The sequence below is a fragment of the Ictalurus furcatus genome, chromosome 15 (assembly GCF_023375685.1).
Source record: "Ictalurus furcatus strain D&B chromosome 15, Billie_1.0, whole genome shotgun sequence".
Lineage (NCBI taxonomy): Eukaryota > Metazoa > Chordata > Actinopteri > Siluriformes > Ictaluridae > Ictalurus > Ictalurus furcatus.
The window spans coordinates 17,586,294-17,603,163 of record NC_071269.1 but is presented as its reverse complement, the minus strand read 5'-3'; the positions used below and the strand labels follow the sequence as shown (position 1 = coordinate 17,603,163).

General features: G+C 39.0%; 1 protein-coding gene across 1 annotated transcript; it reads left to right on the top strand.

Annotated features, from left to right (window-relative positions):
- Window positions 1–3,563: 3,563 nt before the first annotated feature.
- LOC128619475 (PPARGC1 and ESRR induced regulator, muscle 1) lies at window positions 3,564–13,708 on the top strand. The gene is made up of 5 exons (XM_053643678.1): window positions 3,564–4,712; window positions 4,966–5,095; window positions 5,965–9,686; window positions 12,224–12,340; window positions 12,617–13,708. Exons 3-5 carry the CDS (start codon window positions 5,978–5,980, stop codon window positions 12,721–12,723), a joined length of 3,933 nt encoding a protein of 1,310 aa, XP_053499653.1. The 5' UTR covers window positions 3,564–4,712; window positions 4,966–5,095; window positions 5,965–5,977; the 3' UTR covers window positions 12,724–13,708.
- Window positions 13,709–16,870: the final 3,162 nt, after the last annotated feature.

The following is a 16,870-nucleotide window of genomic DNA, read 5'->3' as shown; positions in this document are numbered from 1 at the left end:
ATTCGTGGAGGGCACTATATGTAGGTATGTATGTATGTAGGTATGCATGTATGCATGTACTGATTGCATGTACAGACAGGTGACACTTTAAAAGAAAAAAACTTAAAGTGTCTTAGTAAGGTGTGTCTGTGGCCTCCTGAACAGCTTAAATGCTCCTTGCCATAGATTCTACTAGTCTACAAATCTACAAGACCAAATTGAAAATGTTGTTAATGTACATGATGGGCACACAATGTATGTCAAAGCCTAACATGGTAAGAATACTAAAATTCAATCACATAGCCTTCAATGCATATTTATTCACAACATTTCTGGAATGTTTCTCTTTGTGTATAGAGACCAATTATTAATGATCACCGAGTGCCTTCTTCACAAAACTTGTTTCTATTATCCACTCTACTGACCAGACATTAATTTATTTGCATTCCTCCTTTATTGAGGGCTCTGTTTCTGCTACATTGCTGGAGGTGTCCAGTGCTGATTGGCCAGTGGTGAGTAATAGCTAAGAACCCAAGAGGTCAGAGGTCACTGTCTAAGTTCATTGATGGTGTGGGCAAATGAAAGCGTGGTGACAGTCCTGCTCTTGTTATCAGGGTTGATGAGTGACGAGCAGAACGATGCCATTGCTGTTTCCACCCCGGGTTTGTTTGGGTTTGTATGCATGGAGTGTGTCAGTGCCAGAGCTGTTCTGAGCCTGCCTCTTCGACTTCCCACTGTTTAGCTGGCACTGATAACCCTTGTGACCTGCAGGAGAGCAGCACGGCCATCACTCTGTGTGTGGTAGAGTATCTGTCAGGCTCTTGTCACCAGATCAGTCATTAACCAGCACTTCAAGCAGTGGAGAATGCACATGGTCTGGTCAGTCCTGCTATGTTTAACTGAGTACAAAGAGACAGGCCAGGGGAGAGGATGGGAGGATGCTGGGGATCTGCTTTTAGCCCCTGGATACAAGGTTGGAATGATTTAATTCACCATTTCCTGTCTGTCATCTAGCATAGGCACATAAAGTGTTAACACTGAGGTGCTTATATAAGCAGTTTATGTGGGACCAACCACTGAAAAATGTAGGAATAATTTCTGACCTAGTAATATGATCATCTACCATAAGAAGAAATGTAGTATGTAATTTCATTTTAGTAATTTTTGGTATGTATGTATATATATATCAGCAGCAAGCAAGAAAGACGGATATGACACATCTTGTCATATGCCACCATTCTTAGGAGGATCAGGAGGGGGATTTGACTAAAAATACCACTCATCCTCATCCTATTCCTGTTCATATGTGACCTTTAGCTAGTGGGATAATCACTGGCGTAGGACAGCAGGAAGGCTGTGTGGTCTGAGGCCCTTCCCAAAGCATCCACACAGAGCTGAAGGAGGGGAGAGTCCCTTTCCCTGTGCTGAGTGAGCTACTGCCCACTGGGGAATAACAAGAGAAGGCTTAGAGCCAAGCCTGAGTCACCAGCATTAGACCTCCAAGTGTAACACTGAATCATGGGTCTGTTTTAAAGTGCACACCATGTGCTGCTTCTGTAAAACCTTCAGTGCAACTTCAATTATCTGGGGATTTTTCTTTATTTTTAGTTTACACTGGCAAATTATCAATATCAGGTTCTTGTTAATATTTATTTAAAATAAATAAATAAATAAATAGATAGATAGATGAAAAGCATGCATATGAAGACAGAAAACAAAATATTCCGGGGGGAAAAACAGACCAGTAGTAAGGACAACTAGGGCAAGGGGTGTTTTGTGAAATGGCTTGTTTGCCACCTGGTGGCCGAAACGCAAACTGCAGCTTCCGGTTCTCAACCGGAGTCTTAAGTCTTTGTAATAAACTTACTGACAACAATCATCATCTTCATCATCATCATCATCATCATCATCATCATCATCGATATATAATTACAGTTGTTTAAAAAAATCCACCCGCTTTAAAAATGAAAGAAAGAAAGAGAATACAAATGGATTTTGTTGTTGTTGTAACACTTAGTATATGAGTAATGGTTAGCCAACACTTGCAATTTCTCAAATAATTAGCTGATTTTAAAATAGATTGCCACAATTCTCCAACTTAAAGCTGCCCCATCATATTGCACAACACATTTCACAATATCTATGAGTTTAGAAGTGCCACTATGCCACCTGGACACAAGAAAAAAAATACATGCAAAGATCACTGCGTCATTTTGTCCCAAATAGTTCTTTTAAACAAGGATTGGATGAGTCAGTTTGAATTGCCAGACATGGCTGCAATTAGAGAAAAACACTGTCTTATTAGCCATTGTGGATGTTATCAAGTAGCCTAAACAGATCTTAATCCTGGGCCTAATCCTATTGATGTAAACAGAATCCCACCCACACTTTTGCAACCCACTATCCCAGGTGCAAACATGTTCTCTCTCTCTCTCTCTCTCTCTCTCTCTCTCTCTCTCTCTCTCTCTCTCTCTCTCTCTTTCTGCCTGGCACACTGCCCAGGGTGTGTTATTAATTGGGAGAGCAGTTTTCCCACACTATTATGTTGATGAATAAGTGACAGAGAGAAAGAGAGAATTTAGAGTTTAGAAATATTCTCACTTCAATTAATGAAATCTTATCTAATTTTTAAAATATTGGACTGCAAAGCCTTGGACACTGGAATCTTCCTTTAACATGGTTTTGATAAAAATTTCATAAACTGGAGCAATTTAACATTGTGTAAAATATGCAATGTAAAAATTTACAGATAAAAAGAATGTTTCTACCCTGAAAAAGAGTAAGCGGTTGAAGATGGATGGATGGATGGATGGAAGAATGTTTCTGATTTGTTATGCTCAGAATGTTTCAAGATGATCTTTTCTTACATTTGTAGTCCTTATTATCTCAAATCCATTTCAACAGATAACAGGATAATGAGTGTTATCTCAATATCATAATCATTTGCTTGGATGGGCTAATTTGTTAATCCCATTGTATTCATTAATAATCTCGATGTGTGTAAACACAGCTCTATCCCCAATAACCACTACACCTGAGGCACAGCTGGAGCCGCCAAGATATTTTAGCATTAACCTCAAAATTAGCTAAAGGCTATTCCCTTGCTAGCAAATCCTTCTGAGGGCAAATCCACTGATACTTTTTAAGGAACAGTTAACATTCATTTGGCACCAAAACTATTATAGTTCTTTAAATTTAAAGGCAGGGGAAAAAGAAAGGGCACAAAAACTTATAGAAACAAACAAATAACCTCATCTAACAGCAAAAAAACACAACAGATTTCAAAATTTAGTCATTTTTCCCCAAAAGCAAACCAGCATTCAGAAACCAGATGGGAAAAATAAGTACACCCTATAATTCAGTAACATGTAGAAACACCTTTAGCAACAATAACTTGAAGTAAACATTTTCAGTAGGAATTTATGAGTCTCTCACATCGTTTTGGAGACATTTTGGCCCTCTCTTCTTTACAACATTGCTTCAATTCGTTGATGTTGGAAGGCATTCATTTATGCACAGATCCAACCACAACATCTCAATGGGATTGCGGTCTGGACTTTGACTTGACCATTCCAACAGCTTCATTTTTTTTTCTTTAGCCATTCAGATGTCAATTTGCTGGTGTGCTTGGGATCATTGTCCTGTTGCATTGCTTGATTTCAGCTCAGCTTAAGCTGCTGGACAGATGACTGCTATTTTCCCACACTCCGTGGTTGCAAAACAATCCCAAATCATAATCATCACCCCTCCACCAACAGGCTTGACAGTTGGTATGAGGTGTTTGTGGTGATACACTGCATTTAGTTTTTGCCATACATGGCCCTGTGAATGATGACCAAACATCTCCACCTTGGTCTCATCAGTCCAAAGGACATAGTTCCAGAACATTTGTGGCTTGTTCAGGTTCAGAAGTCATGTTCCATATTCTTTTTGGAAAGATGGAGCTTTTTCCTTGCCACCCTTTCATGAAAGCCATACCTGTTCAGCCTTTTTCTGATTGTGCTGTCATGAACATAAACATTTAATGTGCTTACAGAGGCCTGTAGGTCACATGATGTAGCTCTTGGGTTTTTCTTCATATCTCTGAGCATTAAATGGTCTGTCCTTTTGTGTGTGTGTGTGTGTGTCTGTTAGTAGGTGTGTGCAATTGTGAGGTCATTCTGGCTGGAACGCTCTAGCACAAAAGATATTGCTAATCTCATGAGATTAGCAATATTAAATAAAGGTTTAAAAATAATAATTTTCATACTCAATCAACTATTCAGTTATCCCTTGTGATTTCTCTGTGGATGGGGATGAGATGATCCTGGAAGAGACCACTCCCATTAGGATAGAAATATTTCAGCATAGCATAAAGTTGATCAGTCAGAATAAGTTTGTATTGATTTGCAGTGATACTTCTCTCTAAGGCAATAAGTAGACCCAAATCATGCAGGCAAAAATAAATGCCCCCGCAACAGAGCCTCTGTTACCTGCCATATTTTTTACTTGTCTGTAAATTATTAAGTGTAATATGACTAGAGCAGTTCACGTGAATGTATTCTGTGAATGTTTCCAGTCAGCACAGACGTGCGCTTCTCCATGCCTGCGAGTCAGAAGGGAAAGTAGATCAGTCCACCCGTGATATCCCATGACGAAAAATACATCAGCTGACACACACCTTGGCTGATCCTCTGGTGTGAGAGCCCTACTGTTCTTCATGATATGTTTCCAGCTGATGTCATCCACAGAAAGTAAGATAGGGTCTAAATTTTCTTGTGTCCTCTGTGCTAGGAATGCAGATTATAGACAAACATTATCATATACTGTAATTATTCACTGTCATTTCTCTAATATAAAAGAAAAATATTTCCTATAAATCCCTTTTGTTAGCACCTTGCCAGCTGAGGTCTGATTAAGGTGTTGAAATGATACACCTCAGCTGGGAGGGTCAGAGCGGGGAGCTTTGCGTGTATTACGTGATCTGAAACACTGCTCTATTTATAGCGCATCATAGGGCCCATGTGAGGTTGCTCTCTGTGGCATGGCACAGGCCTTCATAGTGTTCACACTATCCCTCAAAAAGCACAGAGAGCACGCAGGACAGCAGCAGTGGCACTATAGAACAACTGAACAGGTAGGTGCTCACATGCATGACACCTGCAGATAGAGACACACAGATGCACAGGGATACACTTTAGATTGGGAAATATGGGAAGAATGATCATTAACAGTGATAGTGCAGTGATTATAAAATCCTACCCACTGTCTGATATTAGCTGATTATAATATTTTATATATATATAAAATATATAAATATTTAATATATATAATAAATATTTATATATATATATGTCATGGTGCCACGTTAGGACTCCTATTTACAAAATGCTCATACATATATTTTCAGCACATTTTTACAATTTACCTCAAATTCCTTGGATTTTACTTTGAATATAACTGTAAATCATATATCATAAAGCTGTAAATAATGTTGCATGACACATATTTTACAGATATTCAGTTTATACATGAATACACCTTGACTTGATTAATGAAAGACAGCTCAGAGGAAAAGCATTAATTATATACTAAAAAGGACTAGAGATTAGTTAGGATTTAACTTTAGATTAGATGAAAAATTTTATTTTTAGATGTGTTTTGTATGCATTTTCTAATGCACAGCTGTTAAAATGTGATTTTCAGGTGTGATATTTTTGGTAACTGCTATGTGTGGATTAAGTGTATATCCTGTTTTTCTGACTAAGCATCAAAATAATGTGTGACGTCAAAATGTCAGACAGCTGAGTGCATTGGTTGCATGATTATTTGGTGGATACCTAGTTTATTTCTTGTTTGCATCACTTTTCTAATATTGCACCTTTAGGAACACAGCCTCTTTAAGCATACTGCATACACATATATGCATACATACAGTATAGCATGTAACAATGCATGTAAACTCTTATGTGCTCAAAGTATTTTTCCCCTCTGTTTTTGTTGTAGTTTCCACTTTGCTATGGATGATTTTGAGTACAGTGTACAAATCTCTGAGCTCGACTGGGACTCCTTTTTTCAAGCGTGTGAAGAGTGTAACATGTTGCCCCCAGGGTTAGCAGGCCTGGATGACTCAGGAATGAGTGACATGGATGACATGGTGAACCAGCGAACACAGACAACCACACAGACTACCTCGCATGATCCAGAGCTTCAAATTGACGGCCCCCCTGACTGTGAAGGTTCTCCTGTGGAGCTTTTTCTGAGCAAATATGGCTTGAGCAATCCAGATCAAGTTCTCTCTGGCAGTGAGGATGACTTCCACTTGGAGGCTGTCAATGTGTTTTTTGAGAGGTTGAAAAGTTTTTCAGTGACTGAAGATCAGACAAATTTGGGGAGCAAAATGGCTGTCCATTCAGAGGGATCTGATGTGAAAGAAGATACAAAAGAGACAGCAGCATCTGTAGAAATATCGCAGTCATGCAGAAATCAGACGGCACAGAGAAATTATTGTCATACCTATATGCATACTGAGTCTACAGATGATGATTTAGACCAAGAAATATATAAATCTGCCTCTCCTAACACAGAGCTGTTTATCAGAGAAGAAGACTGGTCACTGGATGTATTGAAAGAGGGAGATAAATGGGAGGCTAAGATGAGGACACAACCTGGCATTGAAAAGGGTCCATGCAATGGTCTAGTCAATGGGAAAGAGCTCACAGAACCGAACCAGGTCAAAGAAGAAAATTCTCAGCTAGTAACAAGCAATAATTCTGACTTGCTTGTAGTTCAGGGTCAAGCTTCCAACGTTACCCCAAGAAGGCGAAGAAGAAAGAAAAAGAGAATAAATGTAGAACTGGTGGAAGTGGATCCTGGATATGAGGCTCAATTGCCAAGCAAAGTGAGTGACTCTGATGAAGACACATATGGGAGAAGAGGAGAAATTGATCCAAAGACATATATGTCTGAGTACTGTGGCCCAGGGACTGTTTCTGAGGCATGCTGTGCACCTCATGGCTTTCTAGCACATCCTAAGCAAAATTGTATTTCAGAGAATTTCTCAGTATTTTCACAGTCAGTCCCAATGAAGGGAGATATCAGGAAGGCTGTACTGGTAAGCCCTCATTTACAAAAAGAACTCAGTAAGAGCTCAGTAAGAGTTGCTCAGAGCAAGAGAGAAACTGGCATAATGTCTGATAGTAATCTGACAGGGAAACAAGCAGAAACTGGGAAGCATGCCATGAGAGCAGATCTCAAAGCTCCTGAGGCTGGTGTTTCTGTTACAGAGACACCTCAAAATGATGACGGTCTATCAGCACACACTAATGGAGATAATGCGGGAAATCATTTACAGCTTAACAACTATTTGCCATCAGAAATGCTAGTATCTATTGCCAGCTCTGATGTTTCAAAGATTGAGAGAAAACCTGTAAGCACAGAAAATCTTGTCTCAAATCTCACAGATGAGATCAAGACACAAACACATAGTGTAGCATTACAACTAGCACCTTTGATGCCATCACACAATGTTGTTAACCCAAAGACACAAAAAAGTCAATCTGAAAATAGTGTGACGTTATCAGACTTTCAGTTTGATGAGTCTAGTGCAATAGGTCAGAGGAAAACCTCAATTTCCTGTGTAACATTTCCTGAGTTAACAGACAAGACATTCTCCTCAGCATCTTACAAAAACACTGAGAAGAAAGAGAGTTTATCTTCTGTGTCTCATGATGAAGTCCCACTTGAACACAAAAATGATGATTTGCAAGCTAAGGGAAGTCTGTCAGAAAAATCTTATTTCAAGTTATTGACACAGGCAGATCATGTAAATATGGCCCAAATAAATAACCAGAATGGTCACATGGCACAAATAATTGCAGCCCAAATACCAAAAGCAGATGAGATCAAGGATGCTCCATTAGTTGAACCAAAAGCAGAAATAATCAACCAAAAAGTGTCAAAAGAGCCTGACATCTCAAATGCATATGTGGATTCACAAACTGAAAATTGGATAGAGGAGAATGTCCCATCTTTAATATTAAAGAATGTACCTGAAAGCCAGAAAGGCATAAATATGAAAGCTGTTGAAATTCTGTCCCCTGGTATCAAAGGGGACCAAAATGAGGAACTGTCTCTTAAGGGGCAGACCAAGGAATACCAGTCTCTGGTACACATCACTGAACCAGACAGTCAACTTTCAGATTACTCAAAATCAGAAGACACCCTGTCTAATTTTCTTACCAGTGGTGAAGAACAAAAAGTTCAAATTCTCTATGTAGATACACCACATTGTTTTTCATCTAAAGACCATGACCTGCCACCTACTATAGTTGTGCAGCAACATCCTGAGTCAGTAGGTGGAGCTGAAAGTCTAGGAACAGTAGATCCTAATTCTGCAAGTCAACCCACATCTCCTGTATATGCTATGTCTTCCTTCTGGAATGAAATGGAGAAGCTGACCATAAACGATATTTTGCGACTCCGTCTGGTTGGCCAAGCTCAGCACCCCAGTGTGCTACTCCAGCCAGAGGACAGCAGTATAGTAGAAGTGACAGATGCAGCAGATTCAGGATATTTCACACACTCGGATGAATCCAAGCCTGACCACTCCAGTGGGAATGTATCATTCATATCTGACTTTGATGGAGAGCTTTCACAGCTCCTATCTCCAGATGCAACCAAACTAGATGAGGGGGCATGGGAAAGTAATCCAAATCTGTCTGGAAGTGCAACAGGAATGGAAGAAGTGTTTAATTCAGATACAGCCCATTCATCACCTCTCTTTAGAAATGATTCCAATCATTGCTTCAGGAAGATGTGTAAAAATATAAGTGTCCAAGACTTGCAAGCTCTTGAAGACCAAAACTTGGGGAAAATCCTGAGAAATGCCTCTCTCCACTCCATCCATTCTGTTTATTCCACTCAATCCGAAGTTGAGGATGATTATGTAGATCCATTTGATCGTGTGGAAACTTCATCCCCAGTGTACCTCTCTGATGAAGAGGAGATGGACAGCACTGGCATCACTTTCTCAGAGATCTTTGAGTATCTGTTCGGTACGGATGAAACCAAACAGTCCGTCTCTCAGGCCGACACTGTAGCTGCTTCTAATCTTGATGGAACTGAGACCTCTGTCCTTGAGATGTATGAACATTTCTTTTCAGAGTTTGAACCTGAAAGTTTATTTTACCCACTTGCAGATGACAACAGCAGTACTAACGAGCTGGTTCCCATCTTCTCCTCTTCACGCTCAGCAACTAGGAATGTCCAGTTCCCTGAGGCATATGATTACTTTTTCCCAGATGATTCCCCTGTTCACTCAGATGAAGATGAGGAACCTGAGCATACGGTAATCCGAGTATTCACGCGATATGACCACACACCAACCAAGAACCATGGTTCCGTGGCAGCCTCAGACCAATACAAACACTTTTTACCTGAGAAAGATAATAGTTGGACCTTCCTGTGGACAAACCCTTTTTCATTTAGGAGAGTCCGCCGCACAGGATTCACAGTCCCACCTGAGGAGTCCAGTTCTCAGGCTCTCACTCCAGTAAAAAATACTGGCAGGTCATTTCATAGAGGAATTCAACCTATAAACATATTGGGTGCTGATGAGAACCCATTTCCAGACCCGCTGATTCTCAGCCTGGAGAAACGCATCTTAAGACAGCTGGCAGACCAGCAGAAGATATGTAGTGAAATACAGACAGCTGTTGCTGATCCAAGTAAGCCTCACCTATTTTTACAACACTCAAGCACCCACGTATGGATAGTAGTAGAAGTTTTGATGCTTTTTAGCTTAAACAGCACGCTCTGGCAGTTCTATTTTAATTACCAGTACCGCCTGACTTACAATAGAGAGGAAGTTTAACAAAACTTTAAAAAACAAAGTGTAGAAGTGTACCTGAGTGACACCTTATTTAAAAATAGTTTATTAGGCATTAGCATCTAAGAGCTAGCAATTCTACTAGATTTGTTTCCATTTGCTGTCATTATAATCTTGCCTTCTAGACTTGGGCCTGACTCAAAGCACGTAGCAACAGGTGGAGTTATGTTCATGCAGAGGAATGGTCATGTCCTGTTCTGAATGATGTTGGCAGCCTTTTCAAGCTACCATGAGCCAGAAAGTATTTACATATTTTACTTTGAACTACATGCAAAAATAGACCAGCTTCAGTCCTCGACCAGAGCAAATCACTTCTATAACTAGTATATAAAACTATTTGAGGCAGTGATGAAAGGACAAGTGTGTATGTTTTATTTCCTATATTTTAACATAAGACACAGTAAATCTCTTTATTTTAACACTCCATGGTGGTAATATACTGTAAGTCTGATACGTTGTAGTCTCCGGAAACCATATTGTTTACCGCCCTTTCCTGGGAAATTTTAAATGGGAATTTAATTTATATCGCATGGTGATTCCATTAAATATGGGATCTTGATGTGAGTTTGTACATTATAACATTAGTAGAACATGGTCTGATTTCTGTGGAGTTTTCCTGGATTTGTATTGCGTAGGAATTAAGTAGATATTTACAGTACATTTATTTCTGCTGTCTTGTGTAGAACATAAAAAGTAAGTATTTAATGAACTTTATCAAATATTCTTAGATTTTTATTGGAAATGAATTTACTAAATTTAATAAAAGACCAAAAGCAACCTATAGGTTTTATAGGAACTTTATGAGAGTGCCGTGTACTCTCACTGGCCACTTTAATAAGGAACACCTGTATCCCTTCATGCAATTGTCCAATCAGCCAATCAAATGGCAGAAGCACCATGCATAAAATTATGTAGATACTGTAAGGTCAGGAGTGTCATGGTGCAACATGTTGTGCATTCTGAGATGCTTTTTTTACTCACCGTGTTGGTAAAGATTTAAGTTACCCTCACCTCCCTGTGAACTCAATCCAGTCTAGCCATTCCCCTCTGACTTGTCTCATTAACAAGGTGCTTACACCTATAGTACTGCCACTCAGTTGAGGGATTTTTTTTTCCACCACTCTGTGTAATCTCTATAGATTGTTATCTGTGAATATCCCAGTAGATCAGCAGTTTCTGGAATACTCACACCAGCCTGTCTGGCACCAACAACCACGGTCAAAGTCCCTGAAATCACATTTTCCCCCATTTTGATGTTTGAATTACATTAAAGTGGCTGGTGAGTGTTTAGCCCCTTGATTTAATCTCAAGGGGAATCCAATAGGGCCTTGTGAGTTTACACAGAGTTCCTGGTGATGATCCTCTATGATAGTAGTGGTGTTGCAATGGTTAGTAATTGTATTTTGTGCTTTTCATCTGTAATGATCCTGCATTTAAGGCTCTCTGTGAGAAAACAATAAAGCTCTGATATATAGATTGAACTGTAAAATATTCCACTAGGATACAACATTTTAGTCAATGTTCAGTCAATATGTTGGCATTTGGACACCATTAGGCCAAATTCCTTCAGTAACTGAAGCAATATTTCTCATGTTAATATTTCTACAAGAAGTAATGGGTTTGTCCTGGTACTCACTCTTGCAAAACATGATGAATTGAGGACAGCTAGTGTTCCAGGGTTCGGTGATTATCCCAGTGATCTTTTGAAGTATCTCTGATCTGGGACCAGTTTCAGGAAGAGGCTGTAAGCTTGCTCTTTATATTTTATATTTACACCTTATCTGCTAGATAGCATATGCTTATTGACTTCTTCTACCTTAGACTATGGACAATTTCAGCATAGCATGACCTGACAAATCCTATAGTAGATTTACTTAGCTATTGCACACTGTACACTGAAGAATTTATATGGCATAGTACTTATGTATATGTTCTAAATTGTGACTTGTGACTTGAAATGATAAATATCATGCACTAATGCATCTTAGGGCATTATGGTGACACAGCAGGTAGTGGTGCTGCCTCACAGCATCAGGGTCCCTTGTTTGTGCTGAGTTTCTGTGTATGTTCTTCCCATGTCCATGTGGGATTCCTCAGGGTTCTCTAGTTTCCTCCTAACCATCCAGGGTGTATTCCCACCTCAGGATTTTTCCCCTGCAATTCTGTTTTTGATGTTAGTGTTATTCTTTGCTATTTGTTATTTGTTATGCTGCTGTAACATAACAATTTCCCTCGTTGGATTAATAAAGTATATCTATCTATATATTACCAATATTCCCAGGACAGTCTCTGGATCCACCTGACCATGATAAAGTGTTAGTGAATATGAATGAATCATCAATATGAATGAATCATAAGGAATCTCATCTTTTCTAGGGCTGGATGCACCACTGTTGCCCATTAAACAGGCAGATATGTGCTTGGTTTGCATTGCCTTTGCCTCATGGGTCCTGAAGTCAGTCAACCCTCAAGGAGCTGATACATGGAAAGCTGGTAATTAGCCATACAATATCATTTACATGATGACCTTTTTCCATTAGTACTGTATTCCAAAGTTTGTTTGTTTGTTTGTTTCCCCAAGGAGTTGTGTGGAAAAATGTTAATTTGACCATTGAATGAAGTACATTTTGTCTATGATACAGTGAAAGAAATGTTATGGCAACTGTGCTCACTTGACATTTATTAAACCATGACAAATAGTTAGGGAGATTTAGGGACATAAATAGTGCATATGCCACTGATAGATGTCAACTTGTCTCATTGCTACAGTTCTGTTGGCGAATATAAGTGCTCTATCTGCCATCCGATACCTCCGGAGATTCACGAGGGATGAGGCGGCCAAAATATCTCCACTGCGTCAGATCAAGCCTGCGTAAATCTGACCACAGGCCTATGAGTGTTGCCAGGTCACCTTTTTATCAGTCACTCCTTTTTCCTATGTAACCCAACCCAGAGCTGATGATACATATCATAAGCTGTGCATGCAAAAACATCATGTGATTAATTAATAATCTTCATCTATATGCTTGCTCACTGAGCCAAGACAGCGGGCATTAGCTTTCATATTATACAAGGAACACATCACAACCATACAGAATAGTATAAAATGACCAAATCTTGATATTTCATGACCAGTGTATTACAGTTGTGCCAGTTTTTGTGGGCAAAGAGAATCATGTAAGATTTTGATCGTTAGTAAGGTAAGATAAGTGAAAGAATAAAAAAAGGTGTTGATCATGAGGTAAGATATGGGCATTAACTTTCATCACATGCAATATTCTTGTAAATTGACCAATCCTGTGATGAAAGGCATGCTATACAGGTGCATCTAAAAATTAGAATATCGTGGAAAAGCGCATTTTGCTCCATAATTGAATTCAAAAAGTGGAACTTTCATATATTCTAGATTCATTACACATAAAGTGAAATATTTCAAGTCTTGTTTTATTTTAATCTTGATGATTACGGCTTACAGCTCATGGAAATCAAAAATCCAGTATCTCAAAATATTAGAATAATGAATTTATAATATGACCTTCTGAAAAATATGTTAATTTACTTGGTTGGGGCTTTAATCCTTTTGCACGATTTACTGCATCAGTGTGGTGTGGCATGGAGGCAATCAGCCTGTGGCACTGCTGAGGTGTTATGGAAGCCCAGGTTGCTTTGATAGTGGCCTTCAGCTCGTCTGTATTGTTGGGTCTGGTGTCTCGCATAGGTTCCCTATGGGGTTCAGGTCAGGCAAGTTGGCTGGCCAATCAAGCGCAGTAATACCATGGTCAGCAAAACCTGTTACTAGTAGTTTTGGCACAGTGGGCAGGTGCCAAGTCCTGCTGGAAAAGGAAATCGGCATCTCCATAAAGCTTCTCAGCGGATGGAAGCATGAAGTGCTCTAAAATCTCCTGGTAGACACTACATTGACTCTCGACTTGAGAAAACACAGTGGACCAACACCAGCAGATGACATGGCGTCCCAAATCATCACTCAACTGTGGAAACTTCACACTGGACTTCAAGCAACTTGGATTATGTGCCTCTCCACTCTTCCTCCAGACTCTGAGACCTTGATTTCCAAATGAAATGGAAAATTTGTTTTCATCTGAAAAGAGGACTTTGGACCACTAGCAACGCTCCAGTCCTTTTTCTCCTTAGCAAAGGTAAGATGCTTCTGACGTTGTCTCTGGTTCAGGAGTGGCTTGTCACTAGGAATGCAACACTGCAACATTTCTGTATTATAAATTATTTATTCTAATATTATGAGATACTGGATTTTTGATTTCCATTCAAGCCATAATCATCAAGATTAAAACAAAAAAGGCTTGACATATTTCACTTAATGTGTAATGAATTATAGAAATAAAGAATATATGAAAGTTCCACTATTTAAATTTAATTACGGGGGAAAAATGAACTTTTCCATGATATTCTAATTGTTTTTTTTTTTGTGTGTTTTTTTTTAGATGCACAGATAGTGTTAAAATGGCATTTCCTGCAGACTGAAGAAATTGCATTTGGCAGAAGGTAGAAGGGAAAGTGTGTAATGACAGTTGTACAGTGGCTCATAGAAATTAATGAAATAAAGTTAACAAAATGCTGATATTTGGGTCCAAGCACAAATAAATACCAAGTTGTGCAACACTAAAGGTTAAACCATATCATTTAATTTATTATGAATCCCCATAAGCTATGAATGAAGTTGCTTATGGAGCAAAAATGGCTATGTGACATAAAGCACAATTGTGACGATAGGAATAAATGATCTTGGGGACTTAAAATGTACTGGTGTTTAAGCGCTATCTACTGATATCTATCCTTACAATAATATGCTAATATATATATATTTATTATAGCAATTTTTTGCTTTGTTTCTCTTCTTGGGCAGTTCATTTTAGACAACGCAAGGCAGGACTAATACTGTATTTTAATTAAATAAATGAGTATTTTTGTTATTTTGTCTGTTTTGTTATTGCTTTACATTTATGACTGCACAGTTGCTTTGTTACCACTAGAGGGCGCCAGAGGACGCGAGCTGATGCCGTCAGGTTTACTGATTAACAGGAAAGCAAATTATTTCTTCTTCTTCTTTTTCTTCTTTAAATAAATATTAAGAGTTTGTCCCGCTATTAAATAAAACTCAGATTCTATTCTGAATATTTGTTTAAACACTCTTTCTTCCCCTTTTCAGAGTATTACAGAGTATAACACGTTTCTTCTTCTAAGCGGTATAATGGGTCCTTATGGCCCCACACCACCAGGGGGCACCATTATTTATTTGTTTGTTTGTTTGTTTGTTTATTTATTAAGAAGTATACTCCACTATCATTTTGCGAAAAGTTTATATATATATATATATATATATATATCAGGCAGCATGGGGCCCTTTGCGGTGTAAAAAGAATAAAAACGGCAACGTACGTAACTAAAATAGGTAACAAACATAACTAACGTCAGAAAATCACGAAGCAGGTATCATGAAGCTTCCATACCAGTTTGTGGCGGGAAAAAAATGCAAAAAGGCGGAAAAATAAGAGGAGAAACGGACCAAAACACTGGTAAGAAATTAATGACAATTAATTGCACACTTTATGGCTTCGACTTATTTATTTTACTATAATTTAAACAAAATAATAAAACAAAAGTTTAGTGGTTAACTAGCTAGCTCGTAACTCGATACGTTACGGGAGTAAGTTATTGCTTACTGCCTTCAAATGTTCAGGAAGGGCTCTGTATAAATGATTTATTAAGCAGAAAGTATGCTTCACATTTTCCGCGTATGCTATGAACAGCGTACAGTACGCGTGACGCAAATTGCGTCATCAGCAGAGTACACGCGCACCGCCCGATTTTTCTAACCGCACGTCGCACATGCGGATTTAATTCTTTTGCACTATTTAGTTGTTCCACAAGGTGGCAACAGTGACCCAGGGCCGTTGATTCTCAAGGCAGTTGAAGAAAAAACGGAATAGACAAGTGCAGGTGAGAAAGTACCCGCATTTGTGTAATTCTTAAAGATTATAAGAATTTGTATATGGTGCTAATCGTGGCGAGAGATTGCCCAAGCATTGTTCTTCGTGTTGTTGTGACACCAGAAGACCTGCTTTACTGCTCTGTACTGACTCTTGTAGGCCAGAAGGGGTACTGCAATTTGTCGTAATGCGCATGCGTCGTCTGCCTGCGTACGCGTACATGTCAAATGGAGTATACTTTGAAAGTGTATGCGTACGACTGTGCACATATGCCAGTGTACGCATAAAAACCAGTGTAAGTATACCAGAGGCTTTAGAATCTGCATCAATCAATTTGTGCAGGAACGCAGCATTTTTAAGTGGGCATGACCACTGGGGTGGGAACTAGACATTTTAAGGCGCCATTCGAATGAACATGCCCCCTGGGCCACGCCCCCCTGGAATGAGGCAACGGTTTATTATCGAGTTCTTATCATTAATAACCTGTTTTTACTGGTCACTTGAAATGTACGGGTGTAATCCAAACCTCTACAGTGATACAGGGATGGCGTTTTTTGTTGGCTGACCCGGAAGTTAGCATCACCCTGGTTCCCTTGACAAAAAGGCAGTCGGATTTTTCCATTGGCTTTTGGATTAGTGCAGAAAATAAGCCCTGTGACCATCAAAAGTTTCTGACTCTTACACGTTTTATTCATCATGATAATCTTCACAAATGAACACGACTTTTATGAATTTTTAAACATAAAGTAGCAGAAGTAAAAAGCTAAAGTTAGCCTATAAACGAACTACACCAAGGTCGCATGACTTCAACGTCACCACCACTAAGATTTATAGCACTACAATTTGAAAAAAACACTACAGTTGGAAAATTCTATAAATTGAAAATCTACAAGTTGGAAAGTTTGAGTGGGAATAGTTTGCATGAGCGTGAGTATAAACACAACGAGGCTGTAGTAGAGGAGTTTTCCTGTTTGGCACGATGACGTTTAATGTCCCCGACAACCGCTGTAGTCTCATTTAGCCACTTATTAGCAACCGCCTTTTTCAAGACATAAAA

Coding starts and splice junctions, on each gene's coding strand:
- LOC128619475 (XM_053643678.1), top strand. CDS start 5,978: ATGGATGATTTTGAGTACAGTGTACAAATCTCTGAGCTCGACTGGGAC. Junction 9,687..12,223: donor GACAGCTGTTGCTGATCCAA/GTAAGCCTCACC, acceptor CATCTTTTCTAG/GGCTGGATGCACCACTGTTG. Junction 12,341..12,616: donor AGCTGATACATGGAAAGCTG/GTAATTAGCCAT, acceptor TCATTGCTACAG/TTCTGTTGGCGAATATAAGT.